This window comes from Oncorhynchus mykiss, chromosome 20, assembly GCF_057628025.1.
Source record: "Oncorhynchus mykiss isolate SJ-2025 chromosome 20, ASM5762802v1, whole genome shotgun sequence".
Taxonomy (NCBI): domain Eukaryota; kingdom Metazoa; phylum Chordata; class Actinopteri; order Salmoniformes; family Salmonidae; genus Oncorhynchus; species Oncorhynchus mykiss.
Window position 1 is genome coordinate 23,890,686 of NC_143041.1, and position 25,065 is coordinate 23,915,750.

A 25,065-nucleotide genomic window follows, 5' to 3' on the forward strand; every position below is an offset into this window, starting at 1 on the left:
AGTTTCTTCTGATTGGCCAATCCAAAGTGGATTTTGGAGTTTAAAAGGCCAGTCTACTGTCAGCTTGGGTTTATACTTACTTTCCCTTTTATCTGGACAATGGAACAAAAATATTAAAAGTGATCAGTTACCTAGATTACTAGCCTAATCATAATAAGATTTCACAATCTTGTTCGCTTGTATCAAATAGGCCTGAAGGGGGAAAAAAGTCACTAGATAAGGCCCAAAACAAAATGTCTGTAACAGTTACATTGTATTATGCTCTGTTACACATGAAAATTGAGGTTATTACAACAACCTGTTTTGATCTTTTTATGATGCCTATTTTAAGATGGAGAGATTTCACAATATGAAATTGGAGATAGCCTCTTCCCTCATTTAAAATGCGATAGTGACCTGTCCCCATTATTAAAGGGTTGGTCTTATGTTGTGACTGTGTGGATATTGCTGATAACACTATTTCAATGGAATGAGCCACCAGATGTGACAATGCTAACTTTCTCTGGCTGAGTGCTCTTGTATAAGTCATGACCAGTTAGAGACCATAAATGGAGGCCTGCAGTGACTGAAAAGCAGTCTGGAGCTCTTCAACAGCCTGAACCAGAAAAGGAGCAGCTGAAGTCTGAAGTTTAAATACACCTTAGCCAAATACATTTGAACTCAGTTTTTCACAATCCCTGACATTTAATCCTAGTAAAAATGCCCTGTCTTAGGTCAGTTAGGGTCCCCACTTTATTGTAAGAATGTGAAATGTCAGAATAATAGTAGAGTGATTTATTTCAGCTTTTATTTCTTTCATCACATTCCCAGTGGGTCAGAAGTTTACATACACTCAATTAGTATTTGGTAGCATTGCCTTTAAATTGTTTAACTTGGGTCACACGTTTTGGGTAGCCTTCCACAAGCTTCCCACAATAAGGTGGGTGAATTTTGTCCCATTCCTCCTGACAGATCTGGTGTAACTGAGTCAGGTTTGCTCACACGCACTTTTTCAGTTCTGCCCACAAATTTTCTAAAGGATTGAGGTCAGGGCTTTGTGATGGCCACTCCAATACCTTGACTTTGTTGTCCTTAAGCCATTTTGCCACAACTTTGGAAGTATGTTTGGGGTCATTGTCCATTTGGAAGATCCATTTGCGACCAAGCTTTAACTTCCTGACTGATGTCTTGAGATGTTGCTTCAATATGTATGTAAACTTCTGACACACTGGAATTGTGATACATTGAAATAATCTGTCTGTAAACAATTATTGGAAAAATTACTTGTCATGCACAAAGTAGATGTCTTAACCAACTTGCCAAAACTATAATTTGTTTTAACAAGAAATTTGTGGAGTGGTTGAAAAATGAGTTTTAATGACTCCAACCTAAGTGTATGTAAACTTCAACTGTGTATACAGACTGTCATCAGCATATAGGTGCAACTTTGCTGGTTGCATCCCATTTCCCAAATCATTAATAAAAATTGAGAACAACACAGGAGCTAAAATGGAACCCTGGGGCACACCTCTATTAATCTCAAGAAAGCTAGACTTGTGATTGTCAGCATATACACTTTGTGTTCAGTCAGAAAGATAGTTCCTAAACCAATTTACTGCCCCTTCACTTAGACCAGTGATACTGAGTCTAGCTAGCAACAATTCATGGTCAACTGAATCAAATGCCTTTGATAACTCAACAAACAGAGCAGCACAATATTGCTTTTTATCAAGTGCATGTATTTTTATCAAGTGCATGTATTTTTATCAAGTGCATGTATCCTGGTGAAGTTTCTTTCTGAACCATTTTATTTGATCAGAACCTTGTTGGCCTGTGCTGCTTCATTCAAATATAGTCTGTACACCCTGGTGGGTAGGCTAAATGCCACCTGTTTCCTATTTTGAAAACAATTCAAAATTAGTTTACCTGAGGAGAGTTTTGAAGAATTGTGATTAAATAATGCAATATTTTACTTGCATTATTGCAGTTTGCTCAGCATCCTGAACCTCCATATGATCCTGTAGTAGTGTTTGAGTCTCAGTGAACTGAACGTCAGTGTCAACCTCGCCTCCTAGATGGAGCAAACTGACCTAAATCCTTTTTCAAAACTCTCCTCGGGCAGACGTTTCACAACTACTTGAATCTAGCAAAGCTGATTCAAGTAGTCAAGGGTTTGACGATTATAATTAATGTGCACGTTAGCCATTATGACAACCTGAACCTCCTTGCCATCCAAGTGAGAGGATAAACACACAAGTCCACCACAGAGTATATTTAATATCTGCACAAGTACAATGTAATTACTGGGTGTACACAGAATTTAGCTAATTCAAATCAAATCAAATCCTATTTTATTTGTCACATACACATGGTTAGCAGATGTTAATGCGAGTGTAGCGAAATGCTTGTGCTTCTAGTTCCGACAATGCAGTAATATCCAACCAGTAATCTAACCTAACAATTTCACAACAATTACCTTATACACACAAGTGTAAAGGAATGAATAAGAATATGTACATAAAAAAAATGAATGAGTGATGGTATAGAACAGCATAGGCAAGATGCAGTAGATGGTATAGAGTACAGTATATACATATGAGATGAGTAATGTAGGGTATGTAAACAAATAAAAGTGCAATTTTTTAAAGTGGCTAGTGATACATTACATCAAGATGCAGTAGATGGTATAGAGAACAGTATATACATATGAGGTGGTGAGGGTAGGCAACAACATCTCCACCCCGCTGATCCTCAACACTGGGGCCCCACAAGGGTGCGTTCTGAGCCTGTACTCCCTGTTCACCCACGACTGTGTGGCCACGCACGCCTCCAACTCAATCATCAAGTTTGCGGACGACACAACAGTGTTAGGCTTGATTAAAACAACGACGAGACGGCCTACAGGGAGGAGGTGAGGGCCCTCGGAGTGTGGTGTCAGGAAAATAACCTCACACTCAAAGTCAACAAAACTAAGGTGATGATTGTGGACTTCAGGAAACAGCAGAGGGAACACCCCCCTATCCACATCGATGGAACAGTAGTGGAGAGGGTAGTAAGTTTTAAGTTCCTCGGCGTACACATCACAGACAAACTGAATTGGTCCACCCACACAGACAGCATCGTGAAGAAGGCGCAGCAGCGCCTCTTCAACCTCAGGAGGCTGAAGAAATTCGGCTTGTCACCAAAAGCACTCACAAACTTCTACAGATGTACAATCGAGAGCATCCTGTCGGGCTGTATCACCACCTGGTACGGCAACTGCTCCGCCCACAACCGTAAGGCTCTCCAGAGGGTAGTGAGGTCTGCACAACACATCACCGGGGGCAAACTACCTGCCCTCCAGGACACCTACACCCCCCGATGTCACAGGAAGGCCATAAAGATCATCAAGGACAACAACCACCCGAGCCACTGCCTGTTCACCCCGCTATCATCCAGAAGGCGAGGTCAGTACAGGTGCATCAAAGCTGGGACCGAGAGACTGAAAAACAGCTTCTATCTCAAGGCCATCAGACTGTTAAACAGCCACCACTAACATTGAGTGGCTGCTGCCAACACACTGACTCAACTCCAGCCACTTTAATAATCGGAATTGATGGGAAATGATGTAAAATATATCACTAGCCACTTTAAACAATGCTACCTAATATAATGTTTACATACCCTACATTATTCATCTCATATGTATACGTATATACTGTACTCTATATCATCTACTGCATCCTTATGTAATACATGTATCACTAGCCACTTTAACTATGCCACTTTGTTTACATACTCATCTCATATGTATATACTGCACTCAATACCATCTACTGTATCTTGCCTATGCCGTTCTGTACCATCACTCATTCATATATCTTTATGTACATATTCTTTGTCCCCTTACACTTGTGTCTATAAGGTAGTAGTTTTGGAATTGTTAGCTAGATTACTTGTTGGTTATTACGGCATTGTCGGAACTAGAAGCACAAGCATTTCGCTACACTCGCACTAACATCTGCTAACCATGTGTATGTGACAAATAAAATTTGATTTGATTTGAGATGAGTAATGTAGGGTATGTAACATCATATGAAGTGGCATTGTTTAAAGTGGCTAGTGATACATTACATCAAGATGGCAAGATGCAGTAGATGGTATAGAGTACAGTATATAAATATGAGATGAGTAATTCTAGCTGGTGTGTTTACGGACATATTCAATCAATCCTTATCTCAGTCTGCTGTTCCCACATGCTTCAAGAGGGCCACCATTATTCCTGTTCCCAAGAAAGCTAAAGTAACTGAGCTAAACGAGCTAAACTTCCGTCATCGTGAAGTGCTTGGAGAGACTAGTCAAGGACCATATCACCTCTAACACCCTAGACCCACTCCAATTTGCTTACCGCCCCAATAGGTCCACAGACAACGCAATCGCAACTACACTGCCCTAACCCATCTGGACAAGAGGAATACCTACAGTGCCTTGCGAAAGTATTCGGCCCCCTTGAACTTTGCGACCTTTTGCCACATTTCAGGCTTCAAACATAAAGATAAAAAACTGTATTTTTTTGTGAAGAATCAACAACAACACAATCATGAAGTGGAACGACATTTATTGGATATTTCAAACTTTTTTAACAAATCAAAAACTGAAAAATTGGGCGTGCAAAATTATTCAGCCCCCTTAAGTTAATACTTTGTAGCGCCACCTTTTGCTGCGATTACAGCTGTAAGTCGCTTGGGCTATGTCTCTATCAGTTTTGCACATCGAGAGACTGACATTTTTTCCCATTCCTCCTTGCAAAACAGCTCGAGCTCAGTGAGGTTGGATGGAGAGCATTTGTGAACAGCAGTTTTCAGTTCTTTCCACAGATTCTCGATTGGATTCAGGTCTGGACTTTGACTTGGCCATTCTAACACCTGGATATGTTTATTTTTGAACCATTCCATTGTAGATTTTGCTTTGTTTTGGATCATTGTCTTGTTGGAAGACAAATCTCCGTCCCAGTCTCAGGTCTTTTGCAGACTCCATCAGGTTTTCTTCCAGAATGGTCCTGTATTTGGCTCCATCCATCTTCCCATCAATTTTAACCATCTTCCCTGTCCCTGCTGAAGAAAAGCAGGCCCAAACCATGATGCTGCCACCACCATGTTTGACAGTGGGGATGGTGTGTTCAGGGTGATGAGCTGTGTTGCTTTTACGCCAAACATAACGTTTTGCATTGTTGCCAAAAGTTCAATTTTGGTTTCATCTGACCAGAGCACCTTCTTCCACATGTTTGGTGTGTCTCCCATGTGGCTTGTGGCAAACTTTAAACAACACTTTTTATGGATATCTTTAAGAAATGGCTTTCTTCTTGCCACTCTTCCATAAAGGCCAGATTTGTGCAATATACGACTGATTGTTGTCCTATGGACAGAGTCTCCCACCTCAGCTGTAGATCTCTGCAGTTCATCCAGAGTGATCATGGGCCTCTTGGCTGCATCTCTGATCAGTCTTCTCCTTGTATGAGCTGAAAGTTTAGAGGGACGGCCAGGTCTTGGTAGATTTGCAGTGGTCTGATACTCCTTCCATTTCAATATTATCGCTTGCACAGTGCTCCTTGGGATGTTTAAAGCTTGGGAAATATTTTTGTATCCAAATCCGGCTTTAAACTTCTTCACAACAGTATCTCGGACCTGCCTGGTGTGTTCCTTGTTCTTCATGATGCTCTCTGCGCTTTTAACGGACCTCTGAGACTATCACAGTGCAGGTGCATTTATACGGAGATTTGATTACACACAGGTGGATTGTATTTATCATCATTAGTCATTTTGGTCAACATTGGATCATTCAGAGATCCTCACTGAACTTCTGGAGAGAGTTTGCTGCACTGAAAGTAAAGGGGCTGAATAATTTTGCACGCCCAATTTTTCAGTTTTTGATTTGTTAAAAAAGTTTGAAATATCCAATAAATGTTGTTCCACTTCATGATTGTGTGCCACTTGTTGTTGATTCTTCACAAAAAAATACAGTTTTATATCTTTATGTTTGAAGCCTGAAATGTGGCAAAAGGTCGCAAAGTTCAAGGGGTCCGAATACTTTCGCAAGGCACTGTATTTCTACAAGGATGGTGTTTGCATGCCTCTGACCAACTATGCCATCAACAAGCCCAGTGAGAACTTTGTCCGTGATGACGACACTGGCAGGAAAAGGTAAGCAGGTGTTCCTTTACTTCAAATACCTCTCGAATTGACCTTTTACCTTTGTTTGTTTGTATAATTCATCTAATTGGGAATTCCCATCCACAGGTGACTGCTAAGCCAATGCTTCCATCTCAGTCCTCTCCTCCCTGTCGTTCCAGGAAGCTGTCCACCTTGAACAAGCACCTGGTGGCCATGTGTTACGACACATAAGATGCGGTTGGACATTGAGGACGTGGTTATTAAGACGCTTGTTTCTGCCCACCCCTTCCTCAAACACAACTACCACACCTGTTCCCCTAACCACGCTGCTGGCAGTGCCTGCTTTGAGATCCTGGGCTTTGATGTGCTGCTAGACCATCAACAGGCCCTGGGTGCAAGAGGTGATGCCCTCTTCTTGGGTTAGGATGACGTATTGATATGGGTCCTATATCCCTAAAGCATATTTTGAGCTAAGAAATGTGTTATGCTAAGGCATTTTGCTAGCATTTTATATTAAAGCTAGATAGCAAACAGGGTATATTCATCATGTTCAATTATGTTCACGTGGGTGTGCCCCCCCCCCCCCCCCCCCCCCCCCACCCACCCACCAGTTTCCCCACTGATTTGCCCGGGATTAGAAGGATAGCCTGCTGTATAACACCCTGGTCCTTATAAACCTGGCTGCCTGTGACCGCCATAAGATCGCTAAGGAGGATAAGAGCAGGGTGAAGGAGAGGCTGCTGCAGAACTGGTCCAAGCGAGGCCCGGTACAGTCAGAACAACGTGATGGGTAGGAAGACCATTTGGAACTTTGTCTTTGTGGAATTTCAATGTTCTTGTATGATCAGTTTGACCATGTAACAACAAGTTATGATGGGTCATATTATGAATTATCATGGTTATAGACATGTAACAAACAAAGTGATTTGGACCAAACTCAATCCGGTATGTTTTTTTTTTAATGCATTCAATTCATTCATTCAGTTGTGGTCAGTTGAGGTCATTTTTGTGTTGTGAGGAGATGTGTCAGTCCAAGGCAGCCAGTGTGGAGCAAGTTCAGATGGATGAGGCCAAACACCCAGGTGGCTTCCGCGGGATCTATTCCCGTGAGGGTGGAGAGAAGTACTTCAAACACAGCAGCGCCCTGTTTCAAAAGACTGCCACCTCCAAGACCAGGGAGGAGTGTGCCACATAGACACAATCCTCCCATGTTGAGGCAGGCAAACACACACACACACACACACACACACACACACACATACAGGCTTATAGACAATACCATGAAAACACTCAAAATGAAAATACAAAATCTTAGTTTATATTAACTTTTTTCGTTGTTTCATGTACAATTTATTTCCGTGTGTGACTGTGTGCTTAGGCAGCACCTGCAGGTGCTGTGTCTGAAGCAGGAGCAGAAGGAGAGGGAGCAAAATTGGAACTGTAGATGAGACTTCCAGGGGGGATCTGGAGGAGATGCCAACCCACACAGAGTACGAGCCCAACAGACCGACATCACCCTGCCCATCAGTTTTGTATGTGCGTGGGGTCCTGTATCATTGCTAGATCCGTGACATGTTACCTATGGTTTTCTATGTATTATTACCTACAGAAGCCTAGCCGTCCTCAATCATAGAGGGAAGTCAGTCTCATGGTATCATTGGGGGTGGCAATCTTACTTGTAGTTGCAGGGCCTTTCAGCGGCCACAGGAGGGAGCCAAACTTCTTTCCCACTGAACAACTTACATGCATGTCCATCTACCACACCATAACATGGCCATTTAACACATCTACATTATTAACATCTCATTACATACTGAAAAATAATTATACATTGTGATGAAATGTTTCCTTACTATATGAGGAGGCGGAGATGGTCAGTGGACTGCTCCAGCGGGACCAAGTCCATCAGCTACTGCAGGGGGGAGGACACCCCAATCCTGATGCCATTCCCCCCCCCCCCCCCTACGAGCAGAATGACCTGCCCCTATAAATACATGAACGAGCCAATAAGGTTAGGTTACAGCTTTATAGAAATTTAACTGGTCCGTTTAGTTTATTGTTTCCCTATCAGGGAATTGTGTCCTCCATATTTGTCCTAATATGGGATATTTGTATTTATTTTGGATCCCCGTTAGCTGTATGCCAAGGCAGTTACTCTTCCTGGGGTCCAGCAAATCTACAACTCAAAATCCATGTGCACGTGTGTGTATGTTATCGTGTGTGTATGCATGTGTCTATGACTGTGTTTGTCTCTTCACAGTCCCCGCTGTTCCATAAGGTGTATTTTTATCTGTTTTTTAAATCAAATTTTACTGCTTGCATGAGTTACTTGATGTGGAAAAGAGTTCCAAGTAGTCATGGCTCTATGTAGTACTGTGAGCCTCCCATGGTCTCTTCTGGACTGTGAAGAGACCTCTGGTGGCATGCATTGGTGTCGGTGCTGTGTGCCAGTAGTTCAACCAGACATCTTGGTGCATAATTGAACCTTTATTTAACAAGGCAAGTCAGTTAAGAACAAATTCTTATTTACAATGACGGCCTAGGAACAGTTACCTTATCATGCTCGGGTTCATGGTTTCGGTTACTGCCCCAATGCTCTAACCACTAGTCTACTTACTGCCCCACACAAATATGGGCACTGCATTGTCTCAAAGTTACCAGGGGCCCCCAGGGGCACACTCACACCGAGTCTGCCTGCCTACAGTAATACACCCCTGAGGATCCGGTCATAGAGATGGTCTGCCAGGCGCCATGGGGACCTGAGGAGGACCAACAGTACCCAGCGTATTCCATGGACAAGTGAGCTCAACCACTGAGCATCCGTGCTGCACCTCTTGTCCTCACTTTATTGTGTCATTACCATACCGCCACTGATCTCAAATTGTAGATTGTACTTATGGATAATCATGTTTATTTGAGGGCATAGTATTGATTTTCTCTACCTTTCTCTCTCTCTCTGTCAGTGGTGCTCATCCTATGCAGAGTCCAGGGCCTGGGCCACAGTGTCAAATCTCTCCCAGCTCATGCCTGGATGGCTCCACTGCACCCCCATGTCCTCTGGCCCCAAGGCTCTCCAGAGCCTGTTTGTCATTTCCACCCCAGCCCCACTGATCCAGCGGCCCGACACCCCCCCACCCCATCCACAACCCCTCCCGTAAAGCCCCCCAGCACGGACAAAGGCGCTAGGGAGCAGGGATGTCACTGGTCCTTCCATAGTGCCAAAAACCACGAGCGGGGGAGAGCGAGCAAGCTTTCTTGGCAAACTTTGCACAAGTTGTTCCCCAAATACTCTCCATATACTGTATACATTTCTTCATATTTTTTTTACATCCTCAAAATGAAATTCATTTCTATGTTAGGTCTGAGCTTCTGGTAATTGATTGAAGTGAAATGGTGAGAAGAGAAATGGAGTGAGGCCTTATTGTGAAAATATGGAAGCAATGGTGCATATTGTGACTTAGGTATTGTGTGGTACTTGGTAGAAAGATGTGTCATTTAATGTCTATGCAAACACTGTGGCCTTTACAGAATGGAATTTAAGTGAATACTATCTGTGTCTTATCAAATACCTTGGGTTGTTAAATATCACCATAACCACTGAGACAATGGTGAAAAATCTTCAAAATATGATTTCAGGAAATCTGGACATTTTACTCAGTTATGTGAAATCTGAAAGGAAGAGATGGGTGTGACCAGGTAGTCCTATAGCAAATGTGTGCGACTTTCCTACTATGCTTTGTTATCATATTGGTTTGTGTTTATAATTCTGCAATGGTAACCATAATCGTTCATTTGTGCTAAGTTTTAGAAGAAAAAAACGCTGGGGGTACTGAAATTACCACGAAGAGGGACTAACGAGTACTCCTCAGATTTCACTGATTTTAATTGTAGATTGACCCATAGTATTTTCACATGGCTATTTGGGATGTGATGTACATTTGTTTATTGCGCATTATTTGAGTTGGTGAGAAATATGTTATGCATTCATCTTTGCTCATGTTTATATGAGGATATTTGTTAAATTCAGTATGATATCGATAATAGTACTAGGCTTATTAACAATATACTCCATATGATTAGTCAAACAGTTTAGCAAATAATAAGTGGGAAATCTTAGACGTTTTTATTGTAACACCCCAGTTTTGCACCATTTTAAGCTGTCAAATTATAAATCATTGGAAATGCAAACGATAGGCTTTTTCAATGAAAAGTAAAGCTCCAAAAAAAGTAAAGCTCTTTAACAAGGCTCCCGAGTGGCGCAGCGATCTAAGGCACTGCATCTCAGTGCTAGAGGCGTCACTACAGACGCTGGTTCGATCCCGGGCTGTTTCTCGTGAATCCAATAGGGCGGCGCACTATTGGCTCAGTGTCGTCCGGGTTAATGGAGGGTTTGGCCGGTGTAGGCCGTTATTGTAAATACGAATCTGTTCTTAACGGACTTGCCAAGTTAAATAAAGGAAAAATAACAAAATTATCGCACTGTTTGATTTGTTTAAAATGTAGTTCATAAACACTGTACTCTATTGTACTTAATTGGAAATTCGATATGTCGATTGGTTTAATTTGACCTCAGTGAGGATTTGGAATGAAGGCTATTTAGAAGAGATGATTTAACGATATATTTATTGTTCAATTGGAATATATAGGCCTACGCTGAATTTCTACTCGCGTGATATACAGGATCTCTCAAGATCTAGGACTTGTGACTATTGGATAGTTGGCATAACAAAAGTTTAAATTACAGTTTAGTTATAGCCTACTTTTATATAACGTGCAACACCCTTTATCGCAACATTTCACATCTCAATAAAAGCACATTTTATTGTGCCATGCCCTATGGGACTCCCAATCACAGCCGGATGTGATACAGCCTGGATTCGAACCAGGGACTGTAGTGATGCCTATTGCACTGAGATGCAGGGCCTTAGACCGCTGTACCGCTCTGGAGCCCAAACCAATGAAGTCACTGAAACCCTTAACAAAGAGTTAGTCAGTTTTGGAATGGGTGGCCAGTAATAAACTGCCTGAATATCTCTAAAACGAAGTATTTGGTACAAATCATTCCCTAAGTTTTAGACCTCCGCTGAATCTGGTGTAGCTGTTGAAGATGTTGAGGAGACTAAATTACTCGGTGTTACCTTATATTGTAAACTGTTCAAAACATATCGCTTCAATGGTTTTAAATATGAGGAGAGGTCTGTCCGTGATAAAGAGATGTTCTGCTTTTTTGACCCCAAACTCCACAAAGCAAGTCATGCAGGTTCTAGTTTGATCTTATCTTGATTATTGTCCAGTCATATGGTCAAGTGCTGCAAAGAAGAACCTAGTTAAGCTGCAGCTGGCCCAGGTTAAAGCGGCAAAAGTTGCTCTTTATTGTAATGAGAGGGTTAATAAATCGACTTTTATTGGTCACATACACGTGATTAGCAGATGTTATTGCGGGTGTAGCGAAATTGACTACAGGAAAAGGAGGACTGAGCACGCCCCCATTCTCATCAACGGGGCTGTAGTGGAGCAGGTTGAGAGCTTCAAGTTCCTTGGCGTCCACATCACCAACAAACTAACATGGTCTAAGCACACCAAGACAGTCGTGAAGAGGGCACAATAAAACCTATTCCCCCTCAGGAGTTGGCATGGGTCCTCAGATCCTCAAAAGGTCTTACAGCTGCATCATCGAGAGCATCCTGACGGGTTGCATCACTGCCTGGTATGGCCATTGCTCGGGCTCCAACCGCAAGGCATTACAGAGGGTAGTGCGTAAGGCCCAGTACATAACCGGGGCCAAGCTTCCTGCCATCTGTGTCAGAGGAAGGCCCTAAAAATTGTCAAAGATTCCAGCCACCCTAGTCATTGACTGTTCTCTCTGCTACCGCACGGCAAGTGGTACCAGAGTGCCAAATCTAAGTTCAAGAGGTGTATAAACAGCTTCTACCCCCAAGGCATAAGACTCCTGAACATCTAATCAAATAGCTACCCAGACTATTTGCATTGCCCCCCCCCCCCCTCCTCTTCTACGCTGCTGCTACTCTCTGCTTTTATCTATGTACAGTGCCTTGCGAAAGTATTCGGCCCCCTTGAACTTTGCGACCTTTTGCCACATTTCAGGCTTCAAACATAAAGATATAAAACTGTATTTTTTTGTGAAGAATCAACAACAAGTGGGACACAATCATGAAGTGGAACGACATTTATTGGATATTTCAAACTTTTTTAACAAATCAAAAACTGAAAAATTGGGCGTGCAAAATTATTCAGCCCCTTTACTTTCAGTGCAGCAAACTCTCTCCAGAAGTTCAGTGAGGATCTCTGAATGATCCAATGTTGACCTAAATGACTAATGATGATAAATACAATCCACCTGTGTGTAATCAAATCTCCGTATAAATGCACCTGCACTGTGATAGTCTCAGAGGTCCGTTAAAAGCGCAGAGAGCATCATGAAGAACAAGGAACACACCAGGCAGGTCCGAGATACTGTTGTGAAGAAGTTTAAAGCCGGATTTGGATACAAAAAGATTTCCCAAGCTTTAAACATCCCAAGGAGCACTGTGCAAGCGATAATATTGAAATGGAAGGAGTATCAGACCACTGCAAATCTACCAAGACCTGGCCGTCCCTCTAAACTTTCAGCTCATACAAGGAGAAGACAGATCAGAGATGCAGCCAAGAGGCCCATGATCACTCTGGATGAACTGCAGAGATCTACAGCTGAGGTGGGATACTCTGTCCATAGGACAACAATCAGTCGTATATTGCACAAATCTGGCCTTTATGGAAGAGTGGCAAGAAGAAAGCCATTTCTTAAAGATATCCATAAAAAGTGTTGTTTAAAGTTTGCCACAAGCCACCTGGGAGACACACCAAACATGTGGAAGAAGGTGCTCTGGTCAGATGAAACCAAAATTGAACTTTTTGGCAACAATGCAAAACGTTATGTTTGGCGTAAAAGCAACACAGCTCATCACCCTGAACACACCATCCCCACTGTCAAACATGGTGGTGGCAGCATCATGGTTTGGGCCTGCTTTTCTTCAGCAGGGACAGGGAAGATGGTTAAAATTGATGGGAAGATGGATGGAGCAGCCAAATACAGGACCATTCTGGAAGAAAACCTGATGGAGTCTGCAAAAGACCTGAGACTGGGACGGAGATTTGTCTTCCAACAAGACAATGATCCAAAACATAAAGCAAAATCTACAATGGAATGGTTCAAAAATAAACATATCCAGGTGTTAGAATGGCCAAGTCAAAGTCCAGACCTGAATCCAATCGAGAATCTGTGGAAAGAACTGAAAACTGCTGTTCACAAATGCTCTCCATCCAACCTCACTGAGCTCGAGCTGTTTTGCAAGGAGGAATGGGAAAAAATTCAGTCTCTCGATGTGCAAAACTGATAGAGACATACCCCAAGCGACTTACAGCTGTAATTGCAGCAAAAGGTGGCGCTACAAATCTTTTGGTGTGGTATGCAAATTGTAGTTGGTCTAGGGTTTCTGGGATAATGGTGTTGATGTGAGCCATGACCAGCCTTTCAAAGCTACAGACATGAGTGCCATGAGTCGGTAATCATTTAGGCAGGTTACCTTAGTGTTCTTGGGCACAAGGACTATGGTGGTCTGCTTGAAACATGTTGGTATTACAGACTTAGACAGGGATTGGTTGAAAATGTCTGTCAAGACACTTGCCAGTTGGTCAGCGCATGCTCGGAGTACACATCCTGGTTATCCATCTGGCCCTACGACCTTGTGAATGTTGACCTGTTTAAAGGTCTTACTCACATCGGCTGCAGAGAACGTGATCACACAGTCGTCCAGAATAGCTGATGCTCTCATGCATGTTTCAGTGTTACTTGCCTCGAAGCGAGCATAGAAGTTATTAAGATCGTCTGGTAGGCTTGTGTCACTGGGCAGCTCTTGGCTGTGTCCATTTGTGGTCTGTCACATCTGACGAGCGTCGGAGCCAGTGTCGTACGATTTAATCTTAGTCCTGTATTGAGCTTTGACTGTTTGATGGTTCGTCGGAGGGCATAGCGGGATTTCTTTTAAGCTTTCGGGTTAGAGTCCCGCTCCTTGAAAGTGGCAGCTCTACCCTTTAGCTCAGTGCGAATGTTGCCTGTAATCCATGGCTTCTGGTTGTGGTATGTATATAGCCTGTACTTTGCCCATTGAAACAGTCGGAGTACTGATTATAAAAAATATAATTGTATTATTGGCCTTTTTGAATGCCTAGAAATCTTTAATATAGGTTATCCATTTGTTGTTAGAAATATATCATAAGATGTAGGCTGTGTCTTCTTATATACGATCCAGTTAACTAGCCAATGCATCAACATTCTCTATTATCTCAGCAAATTCTCTTCACAGTTGAATACTTGTATCAGGTTCGATCTCCCCTTATCTCCCTTCATCACCCCCTCCTTCTTTCTTCCTCTTTCCCCCTCTGTTGGTTTCTCTCACTTTCCATTTGACAAAGGCGCAATGCTTTGTCTGTTGTCTGTCTGGATATTCTGAAGTCATGCAGTGGATTGTAGACGCCCTTCATCGTATCCAAAACATGATGGACTATACCCCGTGAAGCTGTAGTCCAATCCATCATTCATGTACTTTCGAGGTATTGAATTGACATGAAAATGTTGGTCTTCGCCGAGGGTTATCTCTCAACTCATGCCTAAACTTTCGAAACCTGTCGTTATTCCATGAAGTAGTAGCCTGCCTGTTGAATGAGATTTGAAACAAAGTGGAAAATAGCTCTTATTACATTTTTGGTCTATTCTCAAAATACAGGAAGAGCGAGTCCTTGCATTCCGATTATGTGCTAGCACATGATTTGGAAACGTACTCCCTCTTCAGCATACGGATACCGTGCCTGTGGCATCATCCAGCAGCAGCATCCCAAGCATTTACCCGGATACTGTGCCGGTGGCACCATCCAGCAGCAGCAACCCAAGCAGTTACCGGAATTCTACCAAGGCACATGTTGTCCAAAACCGCTCACCAACAAAATCCGTGCTTATTTCCGCAGCCGAAGGGCAGCTTGTATCATGCCCACGATGCGATAAAGAGACCAACCATTTATGCAAAACCATAATATGGATTGTATCCAGGAGGACTACATTGATCGTCATTTGAAATCCACTGGGTTGCAGATGATTCCGAGTGCGCAGAACATTGCTCCTCTCTGTCGGATCTCTTTCCCTGGATACAAGGTAAATCTGTAAATCAATTTATTGATGTGAGAAAAGGTCTTGCTTCGCCTGATTTATAGTTTATTTTTATTGTTAGGAATAATACATACACAAACTGTGTGTGTGTTCACTAACGTCTATGGTTTGGGGTAGCCTTTGGTATTGGGTACATTTTTTTGCCTATCTAAATTTGTCTAAAATTATTCATCTCTCAACAGCTACGGGACAGAGAAGAGGCAGACAGACAGAGTTTCTATTCAACCTTACTTGACTCACCGATCAGTAGATTAAAATCTGGTTTCAAAACAGACTCATAAAATAGAAAAGGGAGAACAAGAAGGACACATTTCCAGTAAATATGCTGGATCAGAATGAAATCAAGAAACAGAGCAAAGAAACGGACAATAAGATTCAGACGTCAGATGAGGAGGGTAAAGGATAAGACTAGATCTAGACATGGTGATGGGAGGCCACACAGAGGCCACAACAGTGAAATGTATTGTGTTTATTGATAATTCATTGTCAAGTTGAATTTGACAAGAGGTGCACAACTAGCTTTTTACGCACCATTTTACGCGTCATTCTAATTAGAGGTTTGCGCAAAAGGTTTAAAGTGTGAATCCCCTTTGCAGAAAAGTCTGAACAGGAATTTATGTTGTTAGAATGTATCATTTTGTAACTTAGTGCAGTATGGTTGCACAACTGCCACATTTTCTGGCGCTAATAATAATGATTATTCGTTAGATTGAACTGAATCCTAACTTGAGATGTGCGTAAACAACTTTGCGCAAATCGAGTCCCTGTCATTTTAATTGGCAGTTTTTTTGTCTGTTGTCTTGTCAGGCCTTAGCTGTGATGGATATACTGGATGTACACTGTCAATAAAATGTCCCCTTTTAAAAACGTAAGCCTCACTTTATTGTGAAACATAGTAGGCCTACTTAAAAGTGTAATTTTGGGGATCTTTGGCATATGGTATTCCCTCAAGAGTTGGTTCCGCGGAGAGGAAAAGGGGTATAAACGTTTACAACCAAGATAACATCTTGCAGGTCTGTATCAGGTTTCCTCAGTGTTATATCAATATTTTGAGTATAGGCTAGCCTATACAGTTTGGCACTATCATCCCAAATTCAAAAGAAATAAAGGCAATACAGAAAAGGTATTTTTAGAAGAGTATGTCGGGTAACTGATGCATTTATGCTAATTTGGCAATGTTATATTCATTGGCCTAGTGTAAAAAAAAAGTGTCTACTGAAGGTTAATGTAAAAAAGTCTGAAAGTGTGGATTAATTAGGGAGTTAATGCCAGGACACGCACACTATTTCAATTCATTTTATCCACATTCATGACCCAACAAAGCCCAAAGATGTGCAGTTAATGAAAAATGCTTTATGTTGGTTTAATTATTGTTTATAGATTGTTAGCATGTTTCATTTGAAACTGCACTATTAGACAACATCAAATTCAAAAGATCAGAAGATAGCCTACATAATATACATAATATTTAAAAATTTCCTAGAAAATAATGATAGAAAACGAATTTTCATTTATAATCGTGGATGTTAATTGGGTTATTTCGATAAGAATAAATACTTACCTTTACGATAATTGAACTAAATAACTGTGTTCGGTTTGGGTACCCCGTTTTCGGGAGATTAGGCCGAATTCTCTCTGTGCAACCTTTTGCAGATGGATTAGGTGGCATGGGGGGGGGGGGGGGGGGGGGGGGGGTTTATGGTTTTATTGCATCTATAAATGTCGGAAATCCTTTTTGTCAACGAAATTAAATTGAACAGGGCACCATGCAAACAGTTGCTGGGGATAGGCCTAGCCTAGTTAAATAAAGGTTAAATAAAAATAATTTAAAAAAGAGAAATGTTCCATTCATTTGATATTTACTTTTCACTTCATATGCCTTATGTTTTCATGCAGGGATATATTTGGTATATAGCTCTATCTTAACACACAACTATTTTATATGTGAGCAAAATCTAAAAATCTAACGGAGGGAAATATAACACATTTTGCTTGCATTTGCTTGAAAATGTGTGCTAACGCTATAAAAGTAGGCATACCTAAGGGAGTCAGAAAGACTGCACGGTTGATTATGTTGATATATAGTTTAACTAAATTAATAACTAAATGTAGGCTAATGCAAATGTAGACTAGGCCTAGCCAACTATTATTAGACGCTTACATGAGCTACCTATAAGCTTTTAAACCTTTTATCAGTCCCTTAAGTAAAAGTACAATAGGCTACTTACCCTATAATACAATGTAAATAGTTATCAAACATGTTATATACATGCCTATACGCTATAGTGTGGAACTACAATTGGTAAAACGTTTCCATATTTTTGCCTTTTGAATTGAATTGATAAGGCATGATCATCAAATTCTCTAAATATGATGCCAACCTGAAATATTATAGGTCTAGCCATTTCGCTTTGAAGACAATTTAGCTTCCAAAAATTGCTTAAGATGCATACCCGTCTTTGAAAGAAAAAGATGGCGATGAAGAAAAAAATGCCTTCTACTGAAAAATGCTATAAATTTGAGTCTCTTTATGAAAATGTATAACTTTGTGATGGAATTTTACGACTGCCTGGGTTCTGGGATTGGCTGAGGTTGGTCATGTGGACTCTGGACAGGGAACTTTTTCCCCCATGAGGTTATATTGCAGCTGTCTGTTTTCTACGGCTCATTCAGTAACACCTTCGTTTTCTTGGCTCTTTGTCTTAGCTGTGGTTTAATTGTGTCATAGAAATGTGTCCAGTAACTGTGCAGCTCCACCAACTGAGAGATGGAGTCAATGAGGAATCTCTCATCCAATGCTAGCATATGCTAATGTGGCCATCTCTGAAATGTACCGTCAAAGAAGACTCAATATACGCCAGGACAATGGAATATTTATTTTATTTTCAACAGAGGGACTCCTTTGGTTATTGTTATTTACCGTATGCGTTATACCAAAGGAACAACAATTGAATATCTAAAAAGAACCAAGATAATCGCATCCGGAATACCCACAAGCGAAATGATGGATTATAAACAAAGGTAGGTCGTCAAGTCTCAGTAATTTCCTATACCACCAAAATCATACTAGAGTAGGCCATTAGAGGTTAAAATTGGATTCGATAAAAATCAGTTACACAAACATTGGTAGCCCTCAAAATGGCTACGGTGTCTTAAAGTATAGCATTGTTTCAATTTGCAAGACCTGGTTGCTATACTGATAATGTGTTAGTGTCAAAATGGCAGCAGCATCTTTGGCGGGTGAGGAAGGTTTCAGATAAATAGGTAGGCCTATATGATACCTCTTGGAATCTGCCACAAGTATTCTGCGTTTCGACCGGCAGTCCAATTCATATTAATTCATGCCGCGTTCATATGCTATTCGGAACTAGGAAACTGAAATGTCTGCATTAATTCCGCTTTATGCTGAATTTTCTTCACCTCGTCTCATTTATTGCTCTTTGACGCCATCTAGGGGCGATAATAGGCCTACATTTGGTGGCGGTGGCACCTCCAAAAAGGCTTCTTTCCCAAAGAAATCCATATTACTTTTGAGTTAAGGGTGTATTCGTTCTCAATTACTTTATTTCCATGATTTACCAAGGTCAATAAATGCATTCAGTAACACACACACACATATACACTCAATTGACATATTGGCACATATTTTTTTTTTTCTTTCGTTTTTTCTTTTCAAATTAAACAAAAGCAAACTGATGCATTTTGCACAGAAGCTAATTGAAGTTGAATAACTGTCATTCTGCATACAGCGAAGTCGTAGGATACTAAGCTAAAATGTTTGATTAGTTGTTGAAACAAAGGCCTAATGCTGTTGAAGGAAAATTGAATGAGTACACATATAAACTATTAACTTGGCTCAGCAAAGTTGACGTTGATTTTAGAAATTACTTTGCATTTGGCTACTTGTGATAGATAATACGAAATGATTTTGAATTAGACATTTGTGTTGACATGTCATTTTCAACAAGGAAAATATAATTGATTGGAAAAAGGAAATGCGTCATGTTGTAAAGAAAGTAGCTTTGTTTATTTACTTTTTAATTTATTGACCGTTTTAGTCATCCAGAAAATAACGATAATAGCATAATAATAATACATATTCAATTAAATAATAAAGGCCTACTGATAATATACTTGGTTTTGATCCGTGGGAAAATAATTTTGCCTCTGTGTGAGCATCTGTGCGTTGATTTGTCCGTGTAGACGTCTTGATCGTGTTTTAGTCTTTATCCGCCAAGTATGGGAATGCCTAGAAAGCATAACGAACACGTTAACTTATGGAATGAATGATGAAACATAAATGTTATCCAACAGTTTAAAACAGCTGCATAAAAGTAGAGATTAATTTAGCTGCAACAATGTAATCCCACTGGGCACACATACACTGGTTGAATCAAGCGTTGTTTCCACGTGTATTCAATGAAATTACGTTGAACCAATGTAGACTAAACGTTGAATTGACCAGTTGGATGTGGCCACTTTTCATTGTGCAACTAGCCTGTTTCTTAGCAATCAGTAATTTACATTTGTGGGTAATTGGAAGTGACAACCAGAGAACAACAGCATTATTCGTCTCAAGTAGGCTTACAATTGTTTTTTTAGGGGGGGGGGGGGGGGGTGCCAGCATTATACTATTTATTTATATAATTTGTTTGCATCGATATTAAGAACGAAAACGAAATACTTCAATTTTGAATGATCAAGGTAGCTCATTTGATATTTGCCCGGCGCTAAATTTCCAGTCACTGGTGACCCCTAGTACGCAACATGAGCCTCCCAGGAGGGCAATATTGCAACCGCAGACGTTCGCTATTGGCCAGACGTTGATCAGATGGTACAGTTCCCTTCTGCCCTATTCAGTGGCATCACGCAAGCCCTCTTCAGCTAGAACCAAATCTCCGATAAAGTAATGGCAAAACCACTTGGACTATAAAACATTACAAATCATATTCCTCGGAGCATACCGTTGTTCATCCAATGAGTTCCTATTTTGTCAACTCAACTTTTCCTGTTTCTCTGCCGGGAGGACAGGAGTCTCTCCTGGGTCAGATACCATTATATTCCTCCGGATATACTGACCCTTTAAGACACTTTTCTAACGCTACATATGGAGCTGCCAATATGCAAGAGAAGGCTTACCCAACCTCATATTACCAGCAAACCTCTGGTGTCTACGGTCGCCCCAGCACCAGCGCTCCCTGCGACTACCCAGCTGGAACTTTTTACCAGGACAGTGACCGTTCGTGCGCTTTCGCAAGTCGAGAGGAGCAGCCGCTCTTAGTAACTCAGGATCAGCGCAGGTCAGAGTGCCTCGAGCAAAATGTAAACATAACCACTGCTGTGGACGACAAGTCTTCTTCTCTGCTTTATCCGTGGATGCAAAGGATGAATTCTTGCACCGCCGGTGAGTGAAACTTTTTTATTTGTAAAAAATGTTTTAAACTTCTGACCTGCATGTTGCCTATTAATCATGTGACTACTGTAACAGCGTTGCCTGTCCACAATATGCATTCAGATTTGAGTCCATAAGTAACTGTTTCTTGTGCAATTAAGACGGGGGAAAATCATTTCAATTTTGAAAAGAGGAATAATTCTACAAGACATTGTGTGAACACATGCATGATGCATTGGATTCAATAGCCTAGGACGTGATTCACGTGAAAAATATCTGAACAGATAGATAAACTCGTTTTGTATAGGAAACAAAATGTTGCTAAGCTATGTCAAAATACAGTAGTCTATCATGTGAATCAAAAATCATTACTATAGGCTAATGGAGGCAAATGTAATACATCCAATAATAATAGTAGTCTATGATAATAGTTATTAATAGGGATTATAACAGTATAGCTTATACAAGTGATAATAGTGTAAAGGTTATAATCAATATTTTAGCCTGTCTATCCCTTTGTTTCTTACATAATGGCTGACTTTTATTAGCTTTTCTTTTTTTGCAGGGACCTTTGGCAGCAGTGGGCGCAGGGGCCGTCAGACCTATACTCGATACCAGACTCTTGAGCTCGAGAAAGAATTTCATTTCAATAGGTATTTGACCAGGCGTCGTCGAATCGAGATTTCGCATGCTCTATGTCTCACTGAACGCCAGATAAAGATTTGGTTCCAGAATCGCAGAATGAAGTGGAAAAAGGAGAACAAAGTTATGAATCCTTCGAAACCCAGCGACGAAGAAGAGGAAAATAAGACAGATTAAAAGACATTGAATAAATAAGCTACACAAGCCATTACTGTTGTAACATGAATTGAGAGTTGTTGAATTTTTGTTGTTGTTTTTCAGAAAATAGCTGCATAGGCCTACACATTTTTGTGAAATATGTCAATAGGCCTAGACTAATATATTTGCACGATTAAATAGCGTATGTAGGTTAGAAACAGGTTAAAAACAACTGTAGGCTAGCCTATTCTTATTTGATCGTATTTCTGTTTTTAGTTTTGTAAATCTATTTACTTGACAGTAAACTCGCACATAATTGCAGGGGCACCATTTTTTTGCAGGGGTGTTGATGTGCAACAACAGGCCTAGTCAAAATGACACGATAAGTCAATAGTTTGCTTCAAAAATGTCCTTAATATCGATACAAGAGAGAGGCTTTGTAATAGCCCAGTGTGTGTTGTATATTGTTCGTTTTTGGCTTTTACATCGCCTTGTCATGTTCAACTGAATAATGTTTTGACAAGTTATGTATTGTGCACTTGCACATCTGGATGTCATGTGTGATGTAAGCAATGTTTTGCCATCTTTTATAAATACAAATAAAGCATTGTTTAGTTGTGTGAATATTTAATAGAAAGTTTGATTGTTTTATTGATGTACAGGCTGGTTTCATAATTATTGTATTATTATTATTTCCTGTAAATATTGACATAGTTGAGCAAGCCCAACCTTTAGTCTCTCTCTTTAATGATCAAAATGCTAATGTATTACTATAACAGATTACTGGGATACATGTCTGAGATACCTGTTGGTAAAATAGTTTAGCTTACTTTTATGTCCGAGAATGTTCAAATAAATTAAGAATGAAAAAATCCTGCATATCGTCCTCACTGACAGTTATCTCCACTGCCAGTAGATGACGCTGTCTGCCTACTTGGATTTTAGGGCGCAATGGGGAGGCACCATTGATTTGAGCATAACGACCATCATTTCGTCATCATTTGTAACCATAGAGCATGAATTACCTCTTGAAGTCATCAGTGAGAATTTACGACTGGTCAACAAAGGCACGTGATTCCCGAGCGCTCTCCCATATTTGGCCGCATACCTGGCAAAGTTCAGTAGGCTTCATTGCTATAATTCATGATTACATCATAAATCGTGAAGCAGAGGATTATAGCGACAAAGATCTACAAATCGAGTCTTTAAAAACAACCAAATGAGCTCTTACTTTGTTAACTCGTTTTCAGGGCGCTATCCGAATGGCTCCGACTATCAGTTATTAAATTATGGGACTAACGGCGCTGTGAACGGTACGTTTAGGGATTCTGGCACCATGAACTCCGGGTCTTTCGGCTGCAACTACAATGGCATGGACCTAACCGTAAATCGCACCAACACTGGTAGCCACTTCGGGGCTGTTGGGGATGATACCCGTGGTTTCCCGACCACGGGCACGGACGCCCGGTACAGACAGCCGACCTGCTCGCTCTCGTCTCCACATCCACACCCCCTGCCTTGCGGCACCCCCGAGTCTTTGGAAATAAAAAGCCCCTCTCCTCCATCTGACCGGACCACGACCTCGGGCGGCAATAATAATCTCAACAAAGGCAACAACAGTCATTTCACAGAGATAGAGGATACCGCCGTTGTCTCTGAGTCCGAGGAAGGTGCACACACAAGCAGCACGGCTCCCCGGGCGCAACAACCACAACAGGAGTCCAACGCAACCTCCACGACGGCAAACGATTGCCAAACGCCACAAATATTCCCTTGGATGCGGAAACTGCACATTAACCATGGTACATCTTCTACTGTGTTTTGTGGTGGTCTTGCTTTGGAGTCGATTGCATGCTTGCTGTTGTGTTTTGCTATAATCTAAATTTGTAGCATCATAAATCTGTCAAGTGTTGCATGAACTCGGTAAGGTCACTAAGAATGGTATATGGCAACGGATGGGGTAGCATTTTAATGATCATTGTTTTTTGACGGGGTCCAGTGCAAGACAACACATAATAATTGGTAACCTATGCAGGAAATTTGAATTGAAAACAGTATGAAATTACTGTTCGAATATTGAATTTAAATGTTGGACAATTGGTGGGTAGTTATATTTATGGCTGGAAGCAAGTTCTATTTCTGGTTCTGTAGCTACAATTACGTGCATGGCACGCGCCCGCTTGCAGCCTATTCCACACCTATATCTGCTCCATATTTCGTCTATTCTGTTGACTAAACATGTTTATTCTTGTAATGTTTGAAGTTATATTTCCCCTATGTGTTGTCCACTTCTAATTTTGATTTTCCATACAATTTAGAAATGGCTGGACCTGATGGGAAAAGGGCCCGAACAGCGTACACCCGCTACCAGACGCTAGAACTGGAGAAAGAATTTCACTTCAATAGATACCTAACCCGGAGGAGGAGAATAGAGATAGCCCACACTTTGTGCCTCACGGAACGACAAATAAAAATATGGTTCCAGAATCGAAGGATGAAATGGAAGAAGGACAATAAACTGAAAAGTATGAGTCTGGTTACAGGAGGTAGCGCGTTCCATAACTGAGCTCGAACTGCAAGTGATGATAAGGGGGAATCCGGAGTGTAAAACTAAAGTGCAGCGCCTTTCGGCATGTTGTGATTTTAGGCGGAAAGATGTTCTGTGGTCTTAAACAGGCGTTTAGTTTTCCATTGTGTTATGGTAACCTGTAGAATTTATCTTTGGAAATAGGGGGGGGAAAAAGAAAAAAAGACTCATTGTCGAAGGGTTTAAAGCCATGTGCTCTGTTTTATCTCTTGAAGGTTGTCATGTTTCACGTGAGCTCTTATATTGTGTAAACCGTCTAACAGGTGTAACGTGTACAGTAGACTATGTTTCCACACCATATGCTGCTCTTCATTGAATGTAAACCTGTAGATGATGGGATCATTCAAAGCGCTTTAGTGTACGTTTTAATGCTGTATTTATGCTTGATTATCGTGGCCAGAGCCTTAGGTTTTCAAGGAGGTTTTAAAATACAAGTAAATATGTTATGTAGACTATACCAAATGCACAAATATATCAATTGTAATTGTTTAGAACTAAGTACTTATTATGTTGCATACTAATGTGAATGTAGGCTATTCAACATTTCAATGTGATCCATTAGTAGTGGACAAGGAGGGAGTGGTATTCTGTGGATTAGCCTGTAAGGCAACAGTGATGGTAAACATTTTGCCAATTAAGCTTTTTGTATTTGTATGTGAATCTATAGAGCTGGAAATAAAGTTTCTCTCCATCGCTTGATATATTTGAAGCAAAGTATTGCAATTAATTCACCTCTTCATTAAACATATTACAAAATAAGACATTAGCCCCACAAATGTTGAATGCAATATAGAATATGTTCAATCGACACAAATGGGCTACAGCCTAACACTGGTGAACGTAAACCATTCATGGCATTTTGTACTACTTGTGTCAACAATTTAGACCTAGCCTACTTCACCTTGCCACGTTCAAACAAATCCACTTCATATAAAACATTTTTCTATAGCATTTGTGC

At 40.9% G+C, this 25,065-nt stretch overlaps 2 protein-coding genes, 1 long non-coding RNA gene and 1 pseudogene across 4 annotated transcripts; all 4 read left to right on the forward strand.

Moving 5' to 3' along the window:
* The first annotated feature begins 6,006 nt into the window (after nucleotides 1–6,006).
* Nucleotides 6,007–6,565, forward strand: LOC149974453 (tubulin polyglutamylase ttll6 pseudogene; annotated as a pseudogene). The gene is made up of 2 exons (XR_016489264.1): nucleotides 6,007–6,158; nucleotides 6,308–6,565. The product of XR_016489264.1 is annotated as a tubulin polyglutamylase ttll6 pseudogene (transcript).
* Nucleotides 6,566–7,989: 1,424 nt separating this feature from the next.
* LOC110499131 (uncharacterized) lies at nucleotides 7,990–11,168 on the forward strand. Its single transcript, XR_016489443.1, has 3 exons — nucleotides 7,990–8,139; nucleotides 8,833–8,927; nucleotides 9,092–11,168. It is a non-coding gene; the product is annotated as an uncharacterized LOC110499131 (long non-coding RNA).
* A 9,078-nt stretch (nucleotides 11,169–20,246) lies between these two features.
* Nucleotides 20,247–22,469, forward strand: LOC110499130 (homeobox protein Hox-B6b). Its single transcript, XM_021576057.3, has 2 exons — nucleotides 20,247–20,752; nucleotides 21,306–22,469. Exons 1-2 carry the CDS (start codon nucleotides 20,326–20,328, stop codon nucleotides 21,557–21,559), a joined length of 681 nt encoding a protein of 226 aa, XP_021431732.1. The 5' UTR covers nucleotides 20,247–20,325; the 3' UTR covers nucleotides 21,560–22,469.
* Nucleotides 22,470–22,594: 125 nt separating this feature from the next.
* On the forward strand, nucleotides 22,595–24,806 carry LOC110499129 (homeobox protein Hox-B5b). Its single transcript, XM_021576055.3, has 2 exons — nucleotides 22,595–23,322; nucleotides 23,839–24,806. Exons 1-2 carry the CDS (start codon nucleotides 22,740–22,742, stop codon nucleotides 24,084–24,086), a joined length of 831 nt encoding a protein of 276 aa, XP_021431730.1. The 5' UTR covers nucleotides 22,595–22,739; the 3' UTR covers nucleotides 24,087–24,806.
* Nucleotides 24,807–25,065: the final 259 nt, after the last annotated feature.

Bases quoted from the DNA above. Each gene is read 5' to 3' on its own strand.
- LOC110499129 (XM_021576055.3), top strand. From the start codon at position 22,740: ATGAGCTCTTACTTTGTTAACTCGTTTTCAGGGCGCTATCCGAATGGC. The intron at 23,323-23,838 runs GTACATCTTCTA...CATACAATTTAG, and splicing joins GAAACTGCACATTAACCATG to AAATGGCTGGACCTGATGGG.
- LOC110499130 (XM_021576057.3), top strand. From the start codon at position 20,326: ATGAGTTCCTATTTTGTCAACTCAACTTTTCCTGTTTCTCTGCCGGGA. The intron at 20,753-21,305 runs GTGAGTGAAACT...CTTTTTTTGCAG, and splicing joins GATGAATTCTTGCACCGCCG to GGACCTTTGGCAGCAGTGGG.